This window comes from Struthio camelus, chromosome 10 (genome assembly GCF_040807025.1).
Source record: "Struthio camelus isolate bStrCam1 chromosome 10, bStrCam1.hap1, whole genome shotgun sequence".
Taxonomy (NCBI): Eukaryota; Metazoa; Chordata; class Aves; order Struthioniformes; family Struthionidae; genus Struthio; species Struthio camelus.
This window is the reverse complement of record NC_090951.1, coordinates 11684969-11707367: the sequence shown is the minus strand read 5'-3', so window position 1 is coordinate 11707367 and position 22399 is coordinate 11684969. Positions and strand designations below refer to the sequence as shown.

General features: G+C 35.6%; 1 protein-coding gene across 1 annotated transcript in view; it reads right to left on the bottom strand.

Moving 5' to 3' along the window:
- Positions 1-22399, bottom strand: part of LOC104146431 (transcription initiation factor TFIID subunit 4-like) — a 152285-nt gene that overhangs the window by 57141 nt on the left and 72745 nt on the right. The window contains exon 13 of the mRNA XM_068956133.1: positions 13987-14043. Within this exon, the coding sequence (XP_068812234.1) occupies positions 13987-14043 (57 nt within the window). The remainder of the gene's footprint in view (positions 1-13986; positions 14044-22399) is intronic.

Genomic DNA, 22399 nt, shown 5'->3' with positions numbered 1-22399 from the left:
ACTGACAAGCAGTAAATTAGGGAATCTTGTAAGTACAATACAGTAGTCATCCCCTTCTATTGATCACGTATAATTTACATCTTACAAAGATGTGAATTCTTGCATTCTCACTCCACAAGGAAAATCTCAATGATTTATTCATTTCAAATAAAAAATAGAAGGTAGATGAGAAGAATTACTTCACAGGCTGTAGCTTTCTCAGGGCACTAGTGCTAGGCTCTTCTTTCGCACTGCCCGAAGGGCCTTTGTGTGCAAGTCCCTCTAATTAACAAGGTGAATCATGCAGCAGTTCCCTAATTAGTGAACATGACAAGCCAATGGAAACAAGCAGACAGACCTGGCGTACAGATATGGTCAACAAAAGGCATAGCAACATGCCATTAAAAAAAAAAATGCATATTTCATGTAAATAAACTACAAAAAGTAAGAGAACTAGTGTAATACCTAATTTTCTTTTTCATGTTTTATGCTTATACCTCATTTATTGCAGACATAAATAACGACACAATAAATCAAGGCTTCCAACTGCAAGTCACATCACCTCTCCAAAATCAAAGAGTAGCTATCTTACATGAATAAGCATCTGCTTAAGGGGCATTATTTGTTTTTTCTCTTGTTTTTCAGCTTTAAAGAACAGTGGTTGCATTAAGCTTAACAATTTAAGAATCCTCCAATCAATTCATTTTATCCAAAACTATTTTTTCTTTAAATCCTTTATCACTAATAGATGAAATGAGTACAACCATTGCACTTTTTTTAATTACACAGCTTTGCATTATAAAAATGCCAACATTCCCAAGATGTAATAATTTCTAACTTTTGTATAGAAGGATAAATAAATAATAAAAATGAATAATCAAAGAAGGAGATTTGCATGTTAAAAAAAAAAAGAGAGAGATGACCTAAAAGGCACCTCCTTACATTCACCTTTTCAAGAAAAATATTTTCCAATCTGTCACTCTTCCCTCTGCTTTTCCCACAAATACTCTCTCCATCTCCAGAATAACACATGGGATTTTAATTCCTTTCCAATTTATTTCAAATTGCACCTCATGATCCTTCAGCATACTGCAAGGCTAAAATGGATGTAACCAACAGCAGAGTATAATTCTTCATAGAAAAGAATCCACTAGCTTTTCCTTGGCACATTATAGTGAGTGAGCAAAACTATAGATTATCCCTTTATCGCAGGTTCCTCTTCTTCACAGTCTTGAAAACAAGTATTTCAGATTTTCCTCTTCCAGCTGGGTAAAATTTCCTTACATTCTAAGATTGATATTCAAAATATTGATGTCTAAAAAAACCTCACTTTTTTGACCATGGTTGTTTGAAAAATACAGGATTTAAATACTGGTTCTTAAGCAATGATGGTTCTACATGGTCTTAAAAGGCTCTTTTTCAGCTATAAAATTGAAGAATATTTAACGATGTTCTATTACAAAACTGATTAACTCACTACTGCTTCAAAGCAGATTTAAATTCAGTGGAAAATTTCACAATAAAAAACATTAAGGACCACGAACAGAAAGCTCAAATCACTACAAGGTACTTGTGTTCATTTGTTTTTCTTTATATATGTGAACTTCCCCTAAGTTCTCCTAGATCCCACTCAGCATAACCATTCTTAGGACAGCGCAGAGAAGCTTTAAACATAGCCTAAGAAGTATCCTCTTTTAAGATCAAGGCACAATAGATAATCTGCTACCAACCGAACTATGATCTGCCATATGCACAGAGGAAGTATTCAGCAAACAACCTGTCACAAACGCTTATTGTTTCAGTAACCAGCTCACCAAATGACTTTGCTTTATAAAACACTTTACAAACTCTGGCACATAATTCATTATCAAAGACAGTTGTAACTGAATGCAAAACTGCTGTAAAAAGAAAAAAAAAAAGTTTTGGTGCGTTAAAGAGCTTTAGGTACTATTTTGCACCTTAAATAACACAATCACTATAAGGAGATTGGAGAAATATGCTAAATATGCTAAAACAGAAACTAATTTAAAAAAATCAAATGTTGAGTTGATTTTTTGACAAATTGTATACATAAATACAGATCATTTTATATACACAATTACAAAAACATTTTGCATTAAAGCATATTAAATACAGCTGACAACAATAAGTCATACTAGTCTAAGTAATGTTTTGATAAGAGATCATTATCTAATATTGAGGGGCCATTTCTGTTCTGTTTTGAACACTGCCACTGATGTCAGCGGAGTTACTCCAGTGTTACAACAGTATGACAGAGAAGAATTCAATTTCCAATACTTGAAACACTACGAGCAGACGTTAAAAAGTGACAGACGGGATAAATGCACTAGGAGGCTAACAGGGCAAAAATAATAATCTCTTAGACAAAACATTCAGGTCATTCAATTATTCACCACATATTCTACCCTGCTTAGCGTTCCCGAACGACAACGAGGATTCCTTCTCCACTCAAACATCAGATTTGGGGATTTTGTTTTTCAATTTTCAGTTTACCAGAGCTAATCTCTCTGTATAGATAGATGGATAGATGAGCATTATTTACTCAGGAATTACATTAATATGTCAGGGGAGAATTACCTGAGGATATTTATGAAACATGAATTTATTAAATTTTGGGGGTATAAGTGAACAGATCACAGAAAACATCATACTGTATAATCATCATAGAATCATCAGTTTATGTAATATGACAAATTTAAGAAACATACATTTTAGATAACATAAGAACTTACAAGATATTTAAATACGTATTAAAATCGTTCCCTATCTAAAATAAAAAATATAGAGCAGAACGTTATCACATATGACAAGCTCCAGCACCTTGGACTGACAATCACTACCGCACACAACACGCACAGAAGTTTAACTTAATAGCGAAGAGTATTTTATCTCTATATAAATGACAGATTAAATTTTGACTAAAATAGGATTAAGAACTGTTTTCAGAAAACCGTCAAAGAAGCTCTCATAACTTCACATTACCTTTCTCCTGTAAGAGGTGGTATGTGGTATCTCCAGCACAATCTTGAAGCCTAATTTGATTTCTGTATTCTAAAATAAGGTACACGTTTTTAACCTGAGACTAAACCAGAGAAGTTTAGAGAGTTAGCTAGCGTAGCCTCATGTCCTTTAGATGCCTTCTGTTCAATTTGGACGTCTATACCACTCTATCTTGATTTCACCTCAGAACATTAACAAGGTAAAAGAGCTAAAACATGCAAACTTTACAGGATAATCTAGTGACAATTTATATTCTTACACAGAGGGGAAAAAATCATCACATACTTATGTTTTCTGATACACCCTAGTAAACAATGGACTGAATCCTGAAAGCATTGCTTAAAGAAGGAAAAGCTGGCAGCTGATAATGACAGACCATTAGTAAAGCAGAGAACATTTGCGGAGCATTGCACTTACTCAGCTTCAAAATAGGAAGTTTCAAAACCCCTCAAAGTGTTGTGACTAAAGAATTAAACAGTAGCTTAGATAGTGAAGTAGTAATGTATATTCAATAACCTTCGCAATCATTAGCTGTCACAGTAAGACACAGCAGATACCCCTATACATGCTACATGCACCCTTACACTGGGGACACTGTCTCACTTCTCCAGAGCTGGCAAATGTCCACTAGAGGCACAAAGTGCTGGGCTGCCTCAAGACTAATGCCTCCTTATGAAAATAAATACCAAAATTTTGCAAAATTTAAGCACTGCCCTAAAAATCAGCCTTTAATACAACATGATAAACCAACAGGACCAACTGGATACTTTCTGGCCTCTCATCACTTATTTTTCCTCCAGTAGGGCAGAGGTTACATACTATTGGAAATACACAACTTTCTTGCTAAATTCTTAGATGTAGAAATGTTAAAATAATAAGATTTGTTAACGCAACAATAAAACTACCATTTCTGAAAGATGGAATGAGCTTCGGAAACACAAAAAGGCTGTTCTGTCTCCAAGTGTTTTCTTTTAAATACGATCAAGAAAACTATCACTACCAAAATAAGATTTTGGAAAGGAATAAATAGACAGAATTATCCTATTTCTCATAAAAATCTGCGCTACTCAGTCTCACTTTCATTATAAGTTTCTTATAAATTGGACATCTTCCCTCCCTCTCTTCTGTCTTTCTGAATACAATTAATACTTGATTTCAGTTATGTTCAGCCCAATTTCCCATTTTGTATATTTGACATCTCCCTAACGCCTGCTTGACTTGTCTGATATATTTGCCAGATATTATAAGCACTTCTTGCAGGATGGATTTGTTTTTAATCTTATCTTTTGGGAAATTAATAGACTTTCATGTGCCTTGACATGTGAATACAACCTTTGGCCATATAGGGTGAAAAACCCTTTAAAACATAACGAGACTGATAGCATGTTGAAAAACAAGATTGAGAGATCTTCAGAAATCTACATGGCGTTGTTTCTGTTTGGAGAAGCTGAAAATTTCTGTTCTGAAGATAAACAGATTTATAACTTGTGAGAGGAAAGAACATGGAAGCGTAACAGAGCATACGCTGTACCTCAAAATATTTATGTAGATTTTTGCATTGCTGTACACACTCTATAGACCTATGAACTGTAATTGCAGCACATTGTTTTTCAATTTGCTTTGCTTCAATGCTACAGAATACTGAGCTATCAGTTTGAAGGACGCGGTAACACCTAAGTGCACCGAAACTCTCCAGCCCGAGCCTATAGCATGCTTTCCCACTAAGGAAAATCCCACTCACGTCATTCTGACCAGTTCCCACGAAAGCCTAGAAGTTTACTGCAACTTTAGCAACAATTTTCAATACTAAATGAAAACAAAAGTCTTATAAATCATTACTCAATGGGCTAATAACCTTAAAAGTATAATAATACCTTTCAAACATCTACATTTTAGAATTATTCGTATCTACCTTGAGTATACACTTGAGGGGAAAATGACCATAATGTTTACATCATGAATGTCAGCAACGGATTTTATTTATTTTAAAAAAATACTATTACTAAGGGGGAAATACGTTTTAACTGTATGTTGAGCACTATCTCATTATTCAGTTAAGGTGATGTAATTATCAGTAGACTTACAGGCTGACAGCGTGACACAATATTCTTAATGAAAAGGCTAAAAAAAAAAAAAAAAAAAAAAAAAGGAAATAGAAGCAAATAAACCTTTCATGACCTCTACCCATATTACTGACCAACCACTTGGTTTGTAGTTTACAAGAAAGTTAGGCAGATAAATCTAAGTCCAGACAGAAATGTTTAGTATTTACAAAGCCAAAACTGGTACCTTACTGTTGAATGTATTAAAAATTCAGTAGTTCAAACTGTACCATATCGAACTACCTGAACCTGACAACAAAACTAACGTTCACGTGTTGCTCCACAACAAATACATACATACGTAAGGACATAAACTAATTGTCACATCTTAACACACACTCTGACAGATAGGAGATGCTGAAGAACCTTGCGGGAAAATTATAGCATACCTTCACAAAACAGATTTACAGAACCAGATTACTTCTTTGTACCGCATTTCACAATCTGTTAAATAAAACATTCTTCAAGAGGTCTGTGAAAATTAATGTCTCATATATCTTATATATACTTACATATACTTATATCTTGTATGCACATATTTCAACTCTCTCAAAAATGTACTGGCAAGGAAGTTTTAAATTACCCTTTTAAAAATTTTAGCACTACAGTTCCAACTTCAGCTTTAACTTTGCTCTTATGAACTCTTTCATCTTGCACTAACAGGCTAGAGACAGAGCACAGATTTTAAGAAACGCAGTATGTTCTACCATGTGTCCAAATTGCAAAACTACGTCCTCCTGTTGTAAAATGACAGAACACGCAACTACCCTTCCAGACTGTGACAGGCAAGCGACGGACAGACATGGGGACCAAAGCTAGATCTTTGTATGTGGGTCTGGCACAAAAGAAGAGCCTGAAGATTTGTCAGCAGGAGGTATGCAGCTGATTGCTGATGGCCAGCTGCCTGCTGCCGGTGCAATGTGCAGCACCCAGACTGAGTGGGCAGAGGAACAGAAGATTTACTAGGTGCGTCTCAATGCCCTTAGGTTATATCATGTGACTTGGAGCGCCTGGAGGAACTGGGGGCAGATGAAAGCTGGCAGCTGTGCGCTGCCTAAGGCGCGAGGAGGCTGCCAAACAGGGCTTACAAACATGTTAGCTCAGCGGCCGAATTAAAACCCTCATTCAGGTTTATTTTGGAGTAAGGAACCAACGTGCATACAGAGGAGGGGGGAAAGCTCGCCCTGCAGGCTGAAGCCTAAGTACACCTTGACCTCTCCGTGTAAGCTTCAGCATAGCAGGGCGGGCTTGACTAAGGGACCAAAACATGTAATAATTTATAATGTTGTTCAAGCAACCTATTCAGGTTCTGACAACCAGACACAGGTGACATTTGCTGCCCTCTACTTAGAAAATAGGCAATATTCTAAAGTCTAAAGCACTATTATTTTGCAGGGATCAGCAGGGAAGTAAATGTGTTGCAGTGCTCATAGGAAACAATTACGTGATTCTTCCACGTTCATGTCTTGTTCCAAATGAAATCTCTTTTTTTTGGCTGTGCCAGAGTGACAATTAAAACACAAAGATGTTTCCACCTAAAGAAGACACATAATTAGACAAAATAGCACTGAGGCAGAAGGAGAACTGGAAACTCAGTCTTGACATATTCCTTACAGAAACTGATCTGATCATATGTATGTATATATTTATATATATGTGCATGTGTTTAGATTTAGATTTATTTTTATTTTTTAAAAAATGTTTGGAAGAAGGAAGCAGACTTGAATGCATTCCTCATCACCTCTCCTGGAACCTCTGGATGCTATTGTTGCTACTAAGGAGAGGTAAAGCCATACCATATTTATCAAAAATCTCTGACCACAAAGGCAGAAGAAAGTCATCTCCTTATCTCTCCATCGAGCTCACTCATCTGAGCACCCAAAAGTACTTAGAACAAGCAGGTTGCCAACCTCCATTTGTTTTGCAGCGCCTCAAAATCCAAAAGCAATACCACCTATACCGTCCTACAGATGGAGGAAGAAACCTGCAGGGGTTCTGAAGGGTTGAAAATTCTCCTGTTACTTTCCTGGAGTGGAAAAGTCAGCTACTACCTTCAGAGAATTCATTTTACATGAGAAAGTTCCTGCTGGACTATTTTGGTGAGATGTAGAAAAGGTGTGCCACTTTTTAAAGATTCTTCACAAGAAACATATACCATTCTAAACCAAAGTTCTGGAAACTCTTATTTAAGTAGTCCTGTCACTAAATAAGGAGACTACTTGTGAGAGCAGTCTTCTATTAGGCAGGACTCCAGTGGTGTGCAGGCAATCTGGAAGATAATTTGCATGCCAGAGATGGATTTCTTCTCCTTCTCAAAAAAAAAAAAAAAACAAAAAAACAACCCACACACACATATAAGGTAGGGCAAAATTTGTAACTGCTATTGCTCTTTGGGACATACTCACCCACAAACGAATTGTTTCAAAGCAAAACTAAACTCTAATCTGGAAATGAGTCGTCTTCTTCACTGGTTTTGCTTGAAAATTTGTGTACAAAATTACTTAAAATTTTTGGGGACGTGTGAATGCAAGTAACAATCCAGAAAAGAAAAACTAACAAATGGACATGACTCTTACTTGTTTAACGTCCCCAAATTCTCTTCCAATAGCACAGCCACACGGAAACCTTTTGCTAACAAGGATAAAACAGTAGCATATTTCACTTGCCTACATAGCTGCTAATGCCTCCAAAAGCAGAACATAAAAGCAGAATGTTCTTAGATTAACATTGTAAAGAGGAATCAGGTACAAACATTTTGAAGATCTACATGTGGAGATTCACATGCAATGCACTACCGGTTATAGACAACATTGTTTCTGCTGTAGCAGTATTTGAAGATGCAAATGTAATATAGCTCCTCTCCCTGTCTTTCCCAGGAGTTTATAACCAATGCCACTTATCAGAATTTGTGATTGTTACTGTAATATATCTGTACTTCTGAAGTAATCTCTACTCAAAAGGAACAAATATATAAGTAAGAAAAAGCTGTGAAAATGAAGCAGGATTTTCAGGAAAGTATCCTGAATTTAACAGAAAGGACAGGACCACTTCTTTCTGAGCTGTAAGTTTAAACTTTAAAGTCACTGCAACAACTTTACAACTTCAGGAAAATCTTGCTCCATAATAACAACTGCTTTCATATATAAATTCCTTACTGAAATGTACTGTTTTCACAAGCAGCAGAACTAAAAATCAGTTAGAATTTACTAACACTATAGAAAATGAAAAGGGTCCAATCCCATGGTAGCATAGTGTGGAAAAGTCTAAGCAATTTTCTGGCTACAAACAATGGAACTGTGGTTAAGGGAGAGTGTGAACAGTCTTCTGCCTCCATCATCCAACCTTTTACATGTATTGACAAAAACGCTTCTGTAACACAGTTATAGCGTTGGTAACCTGATGCAGAAAAATAGTTATGAAACAACCCAGTTCTGAGGCATCCCTATTGCCTAAATGTTGCAATATCATTACTTCAGGTATCATATTGCTTAGCTTTTCCTTCTTTCCACCTACTGACCCTCAGATGGGTTAGACAGCTAAATGGAAACGTCATTTAAACTTATTTTCTGTCCAGAGGTTCAGTTTCTCAGTGAAACTGTTTTATAAGACTCCTCTTAAAGAGAAGATTGTTGCTTTTGAATCAATATTTTTATGTCAGGAATGATAAAACAGAAAACTTCTTTTAGACTTCTCATCAAGAAAGATTCTGCACTACTAACACAGTCTTTCAAATACTTTGGTTTGGCTTAAAAGGTGCATAAATGAGCTTACCAAACAAAACACAAAATCCTTTTCATTTGTTTTTCATTTTCAGGTATGCCTCATGGAAACAGGGATAACTGCAGTAAACTATTATTTAAATATTTTACAAGAAATCCCTCCTACTGAGTAGACAAATACTTACAAATGCGGTGCCAAGAAATTACTTAGTGTAAAATTTTTATAATCTAATTGTTAAATATATGATGCTGAACTGGAGTTTCAGTATTTCTGCTAAGAAATATTATTTTTTTAATGCAGGATTTCAAATTTTAAGGCATTGTTAAAGCCACCTAAAATACACATCCTATGATGTGCAGGGTTTTTTTTATTATTATTATTTTAAGGAGGAAGAGAAGAATGCTATCGCTTTTTATATATCTCTGTTAACTGCCCAGATGTTTTTGTGCACATCCTCCAAAAGGGTATGCTCCAAAATCTAGAAATTAGCTGAACAAAGTTCATTAAGACACATGTGATGACAGCACCCAAGTGGAGCGGGTATTGCTATGCTACAGTGGATGCAGCTACGCCAGGGAGTACATAAAGGAGCTGCCCACTGTCTGTTTGCGTGAGAGTTGCTGAAGAAGGATACTCCCAAAACCACCAGCCAGTATAACAGCCACCACAGCATGCAGCTTATATACGTATCACTATTAAAGAACTGCATCAGACCTTTAAAAGATGGACTATCTGCACAGATAAAGACATGTAAATGGAATTGTCTGCTGTCTTCCCTCAAAATCAATGAGACCACTATTATGAATATCAACAGGTTTGAGATTTCACTTGCACGGTTAAAGAGGACATGGGAGAATAGATTCCACTGAGCGTTATCTAACCTGATCTGGGTCCTGGATACATGCCCAGACATTTATGGTGTCTGGTTTAAGTTTTTATTATTATGCAATATTCCTGGTTGGTGATGACACACAGATTTTAACTAAGTTAATCTTTTAGGATCAACAAACTCAGCTACTTCACTCTTAAATTAAAAGATTTTTAGCCAACAGACACCGAGTATGTAGAAAAATATCCATGATATTTCTATCATGGATTTTCCTAAGTATGTCTAGGAGCTTACCTCCTCTATCTTTCTTTTAAATCATTTATACTATTATTAATTACTAGACATTGACTCAATTATTCCCAATCTTGAGCTACTCCTGTTATCAGTTATACGGCCTGTTTTATGTCCTATTTAATGAACCCTTTTTATAGCAGTTGGAGGACACATCATTTCTTTAACATATATTTGTAACTTCCTATTTTTCCAACGGACTACCTAAATCACAGAATATTTTCTAAAACTTGATTTCCAAAGGTTTAACCACTCAATATGAAGTACAAGCTGCTGACAAATGACGCTATTTCTTATACTAAGTTGCATTGATAAGTAAGTGTTACAGAATTTGTTACAAAACAATGTACAAGTAACAGCTGAAGAGTAGCATTTTTCCTGAAATAGTCTCCACTGAAAATATTCTTCACTTGTTTATTAAATCGGTCTACCATTAAAGCAATCATGTAATACACCCTGACAAAAGACATCACCATCTATAGCCCTACATGGAAAGCTGCTGGAAAGTTTAACTAAAAGTATGAAAGCAAATGGAGAGTTTTAAGCAATACAAAGCCTCCCAAGGCACTCTCCTATTGCCCTCAGTCAAGACCATTTGAAATAGCCTTATGCTGAAGCAAAATAAGTCAATCAAACAGAAATAAGAGTGGGCTTGCACTGACTTAACTAAAACAGAGCAGGTCTGTGTGTGAATGAAACCTTACTGTTACGTTTAGTCTCCCCTGTAAGACCATAGGTAGATGGCCCTTCTGTTTGTTTTGGTAAGCATTTAATGGCAATTTAAACTTGATTTATGCCAATTTGGTTTAAATAATATGTGGACAGGCCTGAAGACTGGCTAATAAATGGAGTAAGACAGAGCTACTGAAAAAATAAAATAACCTTCACCCTAACAAATTCATTTTTAAATCTGTTCAAAGGATATACTGATCTCCCTGCATATTTTCTTGATGACAGCAATAGTAAAGGAGGTGACTTTCTAAGGCTAGTAGTTCTGTGAAAGAAAAAGAACGAAAAATTTTGTTTTAAATTAGGACAAAAACCAGAATATTATGTAATGAAAGATTCCAAAGTGTCCATAAAAGAGAATGCATAGACTTTGCTAGTCTGCTACCCCTTCCCCCACTGTACTGTTATCCTTGCACTGGTATCTTTATTTGGCTCTCCAATACTGTGTTTTCTGGAGCTTTTTCAATGCTTTGAATACTTTTTTCCTTAAAAGAATTTGAAATGATTTATTTTTGTATTTCACATCCTCCCTCAGACTTTTGTCTTCTGTATGTATTTCATGTTTCTTGAGCTCACTTTGGTCCCGTTTTCTCCCCATTATGGTCTATACTCTCTTTCCTAGACTTCACATTTTGATTACTTTTGTTTTAGATATTCACCCATTTCGGCTTAGCAGGGACCCATGGGGCAGTGTTGATCACTCTCAGCTCTGAATAAGGAGCCCGCTGCAGACTGCTTGGCTAGACGAAGGAATGCAGGAGTGTCACTGCTCAAATGCAAGCACACTGCAGAGTCTGAAACACTATCCATTTCCAGAAAATAATAAAGAAATTATCAACCGCTTTGCTGATTAGAAAAAACAAACTGTCCGACAATCACGTCAATAAGTAACACAAGCTACAAAACACCGCAAATGTCTTGGATGTCCTCTTCATGCTTTTTAAAGCGTTAGCTAGTAGCCACTTTACTGCTGGCCAGAAGAATACATGAGCAACAAGGGTCTTCAGGCAGTATGCAAGACATTGCGGAAATCATGAAATGCAGCTTCAAATTCATTTAATTATCAAAGCTAACAGAATTATATTCATCAACTTATATAAATTCTAGAACAAATGCAACTTGCCTTTCAATTATGGATCATAAACACATTTAAAAGTAGCCCAGCTGGCAGTAAGGTTTTGAAATTTGAACTTTTTTGTACAAGTTATATCAAAACTCTTGTTTTCAGATAGCAAAACCACCTCAAATACCATCTGGCTAACGGAGTGTTTGTATTACAAAAAAAAAATTTTTTTTTTCAGCAGTGAGCAAATCAGTATATATTCAGGATCAAACGCAAAAAAAAAAAAATATATATATATATATATAAAATATTAAACTAAAATCGTACCAGTCCCACTTCCTCTTCCCCTTTTTTAACAGTTAATGTGACAGTATGTGTTTTTATGAAATATATTTAAATATTTTAGGTGAAAGTCTCTAAATTAGCTGAAGAAAGCTTCAGAACCCTAATTACTAAAAACAGAGACAGACATATATTTCTTATGGTTTCAAATATGTAGAATGAAATTCAACTTCAGAGACAGGCAGGGAGCCAGAAAATTATACACTTTCATTAAAAGGGTGGGAAAAAAGGCACGGCTAATGTACGAGAGGATAGGGTGCAGCATTCAAACAGACAACCTAGTATTCATTCTGCATTTACTGAAACAAGTTACCATATCCAGGAAAACCACTACTTTAAAATCCCATAAAAGTTTGATCTAAGCATTTTTAATTAGTTTACCACCAAAAATATTTGCTACTCTTTATTAATATCACTATTACTACTACTTAAAATACATCTCATACACTTTCTTTCATTCACAAGTCAGCACAGCGTCACTCCCTCTAGCGGATAAGAAATGCAACTTATACAGACAGCCTGAATTTTCATAAAAGGAAGCAGAGGTACTCCTGCAGTTACTCACTGCAAAAGCAACAACCCTGGCTAGAGAGCAAGTCTTCTATCACAGCTAAAAAGAGAACCACTATTTCATCCTGATTACAGAAATATGTGTTTTCACTAGCCCTGTTGTTTACTTTTTCTTCCTCAAGTTTGCAAAGAACAAAAAGAATTACAATTAACAGAAATACTGTGGCAATAAGAAATGCATTTATTTCTAGCTTGCTTTCATTTCCAACAGCATGGCAGTTTTAGTTCTCAGCTCAAGAGCAAGTTTTGCTACATTTCCCTGCCATCAATCATTTTCACATATTTTCAGGTCTAATTCTTTCTTTGCATATTCTGTCCAGACAGTAAATTTTAGTAGTATTAAAATCCTGTGTCTTTTCCAGTCAAGTAACTTCATCACTCTGTTTCTCTTTAATACTTCACAACCCCAGCTCTGGAAGCACTTATGGCTTAAAGTTTTCAAGAACTCATTTTGACAAAGCTTACTGCCTAATCACATAATCAGAAAAGACAAATAAAACTCATCTATGTACTTCAATGTTTGTGTCAGTTCTATATATAAAATCTGTACAGCTAATGGAACAATAAAATACTGCCAACAGTGAAACAAAACCAGAAAAACAGGTCAATAGAAAAGTACTTGTTATATGCATTTTTCCATATATATTACTTTCTAATGCATTATTTCTATTATCCAAAGATGATGCTACTGATTTCTTAAAATACGAATGGCTTTCCAGTGATAGAGCTTTTAGGTCTTTCAAACTTAAGTAAGCTACCACCTGATCTTAAGCCACAAGATGTCTTAAGCAAAGGACAGCCACCCTCATTTACAGCAAATTAAGGTACTCAGTTGTTCACAAAATGCTACCCTTAGACTAACATAGCAAAACTTCAGTTGAAGTTATCTGATAATTTTTAGATTATTGTAGTTTAGATTGAGTAAACAGCACGATGAACCACACTGTAGAGAAAAACACTAGCAATACCATTCAATACCAATCAAAACTGTTAAGTAAAGTAACACATTTCTAAGACAGTGGTATTTTATAAAAAGACAAAGGCATGTATTTTCCACTAAAATCTAATGCTGTTCTCATCAACAACCCAACAAAAGCTACAGCTACCTAAAATGTAAATGAAAATGTAATGTATGGAAATATTCTCTTATAAAATCTCCTTAGGCTTCACATGTATTAATGTATTAGTTTGCAAACATTAAGATCAAAGGCAAAGCAACAAATACATCCTAAAAAGTTTTTAGTCAGATTTTTATTAACGATATACAAGTAGCAAGGCATAAAAAATTAATATGTTCAAGCCTTGAAATGTCAAGTGTAATGATCTCTAACTCTGCTTACCTCCTTTGCTTTTTGTTTCAGTCTAGCTTGCTCTGGGTCTTCTTGCCTTGAGCGACTCTATATGTTGAAAAAAAAAAAGGGGGGGAAAAAAGGTTAACAGATGGTTTAAGAAACCCTCATCTGTTGCAGTAAGTTAAAAAATAGCAAAGAAAAGGGAACAGGATAGAAGGTGTCAAAGATGGGATGTTTAAATTCATAGAAGTGCAATTTCAGACCCGCAGGCCTCACCCAAAAGACTGTTAAATATTCAAGTGTAAATAAGATCTACTCTAGATTTAAATTTAAAAAGTACTATGCTTTTGCCAATTCTGAAGTTTCCATATAAGTTTAGATTTCATTTATTTACTACCAACACAAATTCAAAGATCTGAGCATGGAAGTGACACCCTTTCCCATCATCTGACTTTTTTTTTTTTTTTTAATTTAAACCCTTCACAGTCATTTATATTAAAAGAAATTATTGATTGCAACTAAGCTCTTTCTTCAGATGTTGATGAGGAGAAAGATGGAGAACGTACAGAAAACAGTTGTAAAGTCACCTTCTCAAATGGTAAACCTTCACAATAATAATGTTATCTGTATTATAGCTTACTGTGTACAGCGTTAAAATACACATAAGTTCAACTCATTCATGCACTGCTATTAATATTAATGTTGTCATTTTTAAAACTCGAGACATACTGTCAAATGGCAACTTTCATAGTTTTTTTCATTCAAAAATAGAAAACAAGAGCTCTCAAAATCCATTAATGACTGTTTAATTACACTAACAACCCATGACAGTACACTACTTGAGCTACAGAGTGTTTTACAACTGTACGTTAAAACTAGTAACTACAAATTCTTATTTATGCTCATTAAATATACTGAGATGGATGGAATTCAGAACTCCAGAGGTAGGTGACACATATATTATCACTAGTTGCGTGACTGGTCAGTACTCAGAAAAAGTAACACAAAAAAAGTTGTAAGATAATAAAACTAGTGATATCCATGGAAAATAGTTGATCCCAATTCCTGAAATATATAATTGTTTTATTTGAATATTTTTTTGAGATTTGAAGTGATATATTTCACACAGCTCCTGAAGGATTAACAGCATCTATCTTTGTCTGCCCTTTTCTATGCTGAAGATAGACTTGAAACTTGAAAGAGTAGTAGTTTGCAAACATATACACACCTAGATTTTTTTCATTGTGTTTGAATTTTTCGTAACATATTCTGCTCAGATTTAAAAAATCACGATGAAAACCAAAGGGAGATATATTTTAAGGGCAGAGGAACATCTCATACTGTAAACATATCTGGAGGGAGAGCCTTGACTATAATTTGGTAGATAGGATACAAATGACTGAATTGACTTTTTTTTTTTTTTTATTTTTAAACTGGAACTGCATTTTCAGCTAATACAGCATACATATAAAAAGTAATGAAGGCCAAAGACGACCAAATCAGATTGAAACAGTAATAAGATTTTTCAAAGATATGCTTTACTCCTTCACTGTGCACATCAGCTTCATCTTCCAGCACCACCTACTAGTGATTTTGTGCCTGTTAGCATAAAAGACTGACAGGATAGTGTCTGGAGTGAAGTAATGAGAAATTAGAAACTGCAGCTAGCTAATGACTAAATTAGGCTCTCATATTGTAGTTGTGCCCAACAAGTAAAACCTCCAACACAACGTAGACTGAGATTCCTTCTAACTTCAATGGTCAGACAAAAAGAAAATTGCAAGAGATAATCTGATCTAGTTAATGTTTAAAAAAACAAAAGGACTTCAAGGAATACGTGGATCTGCCAAAGAAAAGGGACTCTATTCAGTAGAGCAATTATTAAGAACTTGATTATATTTGCACTTACTCAGTAAAAATAAATAAATAAATGGTTAATGAGTTGCTACTGTAAGAAATGGATATAAGTATTTATGAACTGACCTGAATTAGGGCCTTTCTCTGCCATTTTGTGATCACAGCTTAATCACTGTGTGCCTCAGTTTCTCCAGCATGACATAGGAAAAATCATACTTAGTCCTTTCATTGCTTTGTGATGATATATTTATAAAAGTACAATGAACTTCTATTGCCTTCAGAGTCTCACAGTGAAAGCAGTACAGAAATAAAAATTTTCTTATTTTACTGTATGAAGCTGAAACATTTGCCAAATGCAAAGTAAAAGTTAAAAGCACTTCAGCTTAAGGAGAAAGCAGAGTCCTTGGAGAATCAAGCTGAAACTTCTAACATTGTTACCAAGTTTCCATAAGAAAGTGATAGCATCTTGGAAAACATAGCAGATCCATGTTGTATTTGGGGACATCATGACTAAAATTAAAGCAACAGATGCAAAAGATCATCTCAATTTCCTAGACTCCATAAACAAAAGAAGAACTCTGAAAAAGTGTTACAGATTTCAAAATATTACATTTGAAAGCATAATTCTTTTTCAGAAACTAAGTAAAAGGAGATCTAGAGTTCAGGATAATCTCAAAAAGCAGACCTCAAAAGTAGGCACAAAACAAAATGATCTATTCTGTATAAATCTTCAGCTCATTTACAATAAACAAATAAAAAAGGTGCAGAGTTAAAAACAGAGAGACAACTCCTGAATGATACTAAAAACAGGAATTCTATCAGTACTGAAGATTTAAAATATCAGGTACGTTAGACAGACAAACCTAGAGTTAAAGGTGATGGTGGAACTACTCGTCCGTTTAGAGTAATGCAATGAGTTTCTAGTTACTCAGTTAACCCATGTCAGAAGTTCTTTTCCAAGAGAGCTCTTATTTCCAGCAATTAGAAGTCCAACTTTACATTGGACGGGTCACCACTGGTATAAGTAGCACACTAATAAAATTAAGGCATTTTTAGCTGTCATTTTCCATTTCCTTTTGTGTCCAGATAAATTTTAATAGAGTTTTTCAACAGATTGTTTAGAATTAAACACCTTCCTGCTGGCTACTGAGTCAGTTTGTAAATCGGCAAACTTTAGACATAATTTTATCAGCATATGCAGGCTAAAATGTGTTAAAGGAAAAGGATAAACATTTATTACTTTATTAATTCTTCACTTTAAAATCTAATACAATTTATTAGAGTCGTCTTCTGTGCTGATGTAACACAGATTAAAGCACATATAAGCAAACAAAAATGTCAAACTTAATAGAGGTGCCCAGAGAAGCTTTAAAAATGTCACTGACTTCTCTTTACACTCCATTCCACATGTAAGCATCTCCTTCCTTTGAAGGGTTTGAGCAATTTTGCTGCTGCTCAGCTCTTGTAATGCTTGTCTGTATCTCCCCATTTTTTTTCATCAACTATTTTATTATTTTATACTGACTTTTGTCAAGCTACTGGCTAATCATTCCTTTTTTTAGGGTAGTTTCAACTCTTTCTTCAATCACGCCACATTCTTGGTTACCCTTTCTCCTTCCCCTCTAACCTCCAAATCTTAACCTGCACATCTCACCGTTCTTTGACAAACAGACATTTTTTCCAAAATCTTTTAGTGCACCAATGTCTGCTTCCTCTAATGCTTCAGAAACACCCAACAGTCAAAGTCCCCTCCTCGAACACTTCCAAGGAATTCATCACAACTCTTCCCCCTGCTATTCTTCATATCTCTATCTGTAAATGAAGCAAGCAAGTTTATGCAATAAAATTTTTCATGTTAGCGAATAAACCTCTTTAGAAGTAAGCTAGCTTCCCACAGTAATTTTAGAGAAACCTACAACTGATCTTTACTTTTAAAGACATTAAATGTTGTCTGCTACTAAAGTTGAGAATATATTCACCAAACTAGGTTTGCTAACATTTCTTCAAAACAAAAACTACTTTTATTAGACCAGACAGCCTGATATTTTAATTGTTAAAAATTAAAGTGCTTTATGTTAGAGAACTTGTTATCTTATTTGTCTGAAAACTGCATAGATCACATTAGCTCTATGGAAACATCAGACTTTGAAGGTATGAAAAGCAGCATAAGTTTCAGATATGTATTCAAAATACCCTAGAAACAAGGGGTTTCATTTACATGTTTCCAAACTCCCTAATGTTCCAAACCTCAGCTTTTTCCTTACTATAGTTGTGTAAGAACGCCACAAAAGCTGACATCCAATTACACTCATAACCTTGCATTTTCAAGAGATGGATTTTGTATTTCATAGAGTTGTCTTAAATTAGAAAGCAGAAGTATTTTTAAAAAGATAAGGATATTTATAATTTTAGTTGAGTACTTTAACAGGTACGATAATTGTTTTTAGAACTGGAGGATACTGCGCCCATCTATGCAGACAGACAGACAAACTGCCCTTGTAATGTATGTAACCACGATCATTATTCAGTGTTTTGTTGTAATGTGTAACATCAAAGATACACTGTTGTTACATTTTGTCTCACTAACACTAAAAGTTTTCTACTAGAATAATTTTAAAGTCTTCATCTCGTAAAACCTGTTTTAAAAGCTCTCAGGGTCTCTTCTCCTGGGCATGTGCTCGTCTCCTGCTTTTAGCAACACCTGACCACAGTTAAGGCACTTTCAGCTCTACTCCCTCTTTCCAATACGTATACTGAGAGTCTTTAATGCTTTAAATTCATCTTTTTTCATTAAATAAAGCTAAGAGTTACAACTGCAGGTGCTGTACTATTGAGAGTCACTGCTGTGCCAACAGTTTCAATTTGAAACCTATTTTTCCCCATTGATGACATTAGAACTTCACCCACGGCTGTACCAGCTTATAACTTTCACTTTTAATTAAAGAAATTAAATTGGCAACATGAAACACTTTGCTTTCACATTAGCTTTGTTAATAAAAAGTGAAATTTAAAAGCAGCATAGCTGAGGGTAAAACCCTGTTCAGAGCTACCACCACACTGAGGTGGAATGCAAGAGTAGAGGTCTAGAGAAGATTTATTTTAAAATCATTCAAATTGAAGTAACAAATTTCTAAAAATTCAGGAAATGATCTCAACACACTAATTCTGCCTTTGCTCGCCTCTTATCAGAAATGAGCTGCAAGGGTTCAGTCTGGAGAGCGCTTCCTCTCACAGAAAGTTGCACTCCCCATGCTGTATTCGCAGAGGAGAGGGAAAGGATTACACGGGCGCGAAGGCCGAGCTGCTCTCGCCCCGAGAGGCAGCCCCCTCGGAAACGGCAGCAAGGGCGCTGACAGTGCTCGGTAAGGACACCTGCATCGCCAAATGTAATTGAAAAAAGCACCTCTCCAATGAAAAAAGCACTTCAGCTTGCAGCACTATTAAGTTTATCTATATCCGGTATCATTCATAGATACCAATTAACTTAAAAAAATAACATCAAACATAATTTTCCATTTACCAAGATAGTGATGCTTTTTACAGAGGCCACAAAGCAGATCTCTTTCTTCTGACTACTATACTTCTATTTTAATACCCCAAAACTTGACGGCAGTGTTACTCCTAATACAGCACAGCCAAAAATAGACTAATACATGAATCTCCAATACACAGAAGTCTCTTAAAGGCACGATGACCTAAATTAATTTGGCAATAAAATAAAAATATATGTGCATTTAGATAGTTTGAGCAGATGAATTAATATAGTAATTTTAACGTGATCAGCTTTTATCAGAGTATTATTTCTTGATACAACTCTGTCCAAATATCAATCAGAAATAAATCAAAACTAGAATGATCAACTATAATCTCCTATTCTGCATTTTTTCTCTGCTACCAGAAATATTTCCATTACTACCCCATAATGAGAACCTCGTTCCTTTTGTCAGACACAGCCTGCATTCTCCAGGTTTTGGAACAGCAGCGAAAGACACAAAGAACAAATCTTTTACTATAGCGAGACCTGCGCTCTGCTTTTCTAGAAGGTCTGCACAACACACACCATGTCAAATGTAAAGGTAAATTCCTCAAGTGATTTCGGTCTGGCTTTTGACCTTTCTGCTGTCTGAAGACTCCCCTTAGCTCTTTTTGCGATTCCCATGCCAACCTCCAGCAGACAGGGCCGGAAGATCTCCGCACACACACGGCAACGGCGGCCAGTGCGGTCTCGCTAGCAAAACGAAGAAGGGGAAGGGCTGACTCTGCCAAATGTTTCCTGTAAAGAGACTGCTCTCTAGATAGGCAAATAAAAGATGGCCTCTCTTTGGGCTGTTATTCCTTTACCCTATTGTTGGCATATCAGGAAGATAATCCAAGCAGTGACACCCAAGTCGCTTGTAGTCTCTCCCTGTACAGCTTCTACACCTAATTCATCATCGTGGCGTCTGACTGGCTGAAACATGAGGTGATCCTGCAGCAGGAGCTGACTGGGGATCACGCAGTTTAGGGGATCAAAATGTCTTTAAATACTTCTATTAGAAAAAGAACCTCTAAGATGTAAATTAGATAAACACTTTGTGGATATACAGTCTAAGCTTCCATACATCTATTGTGGCACATGAGGCAAATCCCTGAGGTGGAAGAGCTCATCCCAGCTCCTGAAATAGTACAGTCTCATTTTCAAGTTTTAGTTTTTTCTACATTTTAAAGAAAAAAAAACTGTATGCTGCACTTGCTACTACAGCATACCTTATGAATCTTCTGTTCTATCAAGTTTGTCTTTCTCCAAAATATCTTACTGTAATATCTAACACCAGTCCTTTTACTCTTCTAAGCTTATGGTATAAAGTTTCTACTTCTCAACTATTTCCCTGGCATAGCACATAAGATTTTTTAATACTCTGTCACTTTACAACATATACTATACATTTTATAGCCAAATAATACTGCTGTTTTGCTTTAAAGATACTCTTCTAGCTCCACTATGGTTTTTAATTTGGATGGTAATGCCAAGAATCTTGAAATAGTTTTTGAAGCCTAACTGTTTTTACTTCTGTCTCCGCATCTGTAATTTTCTTTCTCATTCTTCCCAAAACATTTCCTGAACCTAAATCTGCCCCCTAGGATGCTTATGAATTCTTTAATCATATCCTAATATAACAACCGAAATTAGTTGCAGGTCAATCAGAATACTGGTATCAGGCTTTTTTTCCCTACCACCTCTACCTCAAAACAACAACAAAACTGCAAAAACACCACTGCCATTGACCAACGTTTATATTTCCTTCTTATCCCTTACCAAATTCTAATGACAAATTACAAAATCAGTTTCAAAGCTTCCCAAAGATTCATCCCCACTCCCCATCTCTTCAAGCTACACTCCTTCATTCTCCATCACCTCTTCCTAACAAAGATGATTCTTCTACGCCATCCACTCCAATGCCCAAAACATTTCCTTCGGTGTTATCTTACTCTTTGACAAAACTTGGACTTCAGCTGCTAATAAGGCTTCAAAGTGTAAGTACATAATTAAAAAATAACCTTCACTGAGGAAGCTAAACCTGTATTCTAAACTCAACAACAGTCTAGCTACCACTAGTAGGCAATTTTTAAACTTTTCTTAAAATTATCCTGCTGAATATTTTTAAATTATACATGTTTTAAATAACATGTCAAGACATGTACAAGGTAAAAGATCGTTCTGTTTGTCTAAAAGGCTCATTAAGAAGCTGCAGATTTTATGAACAAAAATTTCTAATTTTTAGATTTAAGCATTTATGAAAAAATATCATCAGAAATTTCATTTCATTTTAAAATCCCAAGGTTTCTAACCTTTAAAGACGCAACACTTAACACTGCCTAGGTGGAGTGGTAACCCTGTTAGTAAGACAATATCCGCACTAAGATATTGAGCATACAAGATGATTATTTTTTGGAGGAAACAATTGCCGCCAGTCAACATCTCATAGCATGATGATACAGCTAGAGACAGACAGCAGCAAAACTCAAGTAGTACACTGAACTCGCTCTGCTACTGTCGCACCAGAGAGACAAACCTCTTTCAAAACCTAAGCAATCCCTCTTCCCTTTGTACCACCTTATCACACCCAGAATGCACCATAGCTAGGGCTCTACAAGCTGATGCCCTCCATTTAGCCAAAGAATAAATACAGGCTATGAATACAATAGTAAAAGCTATTTTATACTGTAATGCAGCATAAGGCACCTTGATCTGAGAAGCTTCTCTGCATAGTAGGTATTTCTGTCTCAGAGCCAATTTAATCACTACCCTCCTTGTGGACACAAATATCAATCAGCAGGCCACAAGCAGACATGAAGTGGTTACTGATCTTTATCACTCGTTATCAGGACAGCCAGGGCAGATTTTAACTGTGTCAGTTTAATAACTGTGTCATCACAATTACTGTATCCTTTCTGCAAAGACATCTTCTCAGACAACCAGGCAAGTTCATAAAGACCAAAATAGGAAGCCAAAAGACCCAGAGGTTTCCAATATACAGACATGCTGTAGCTCAGACAAACTCTTGAGGTTGACGCACGCATTACTAGGTAAAGATTTAGTACATAGGAATTCAGATCAAATGAT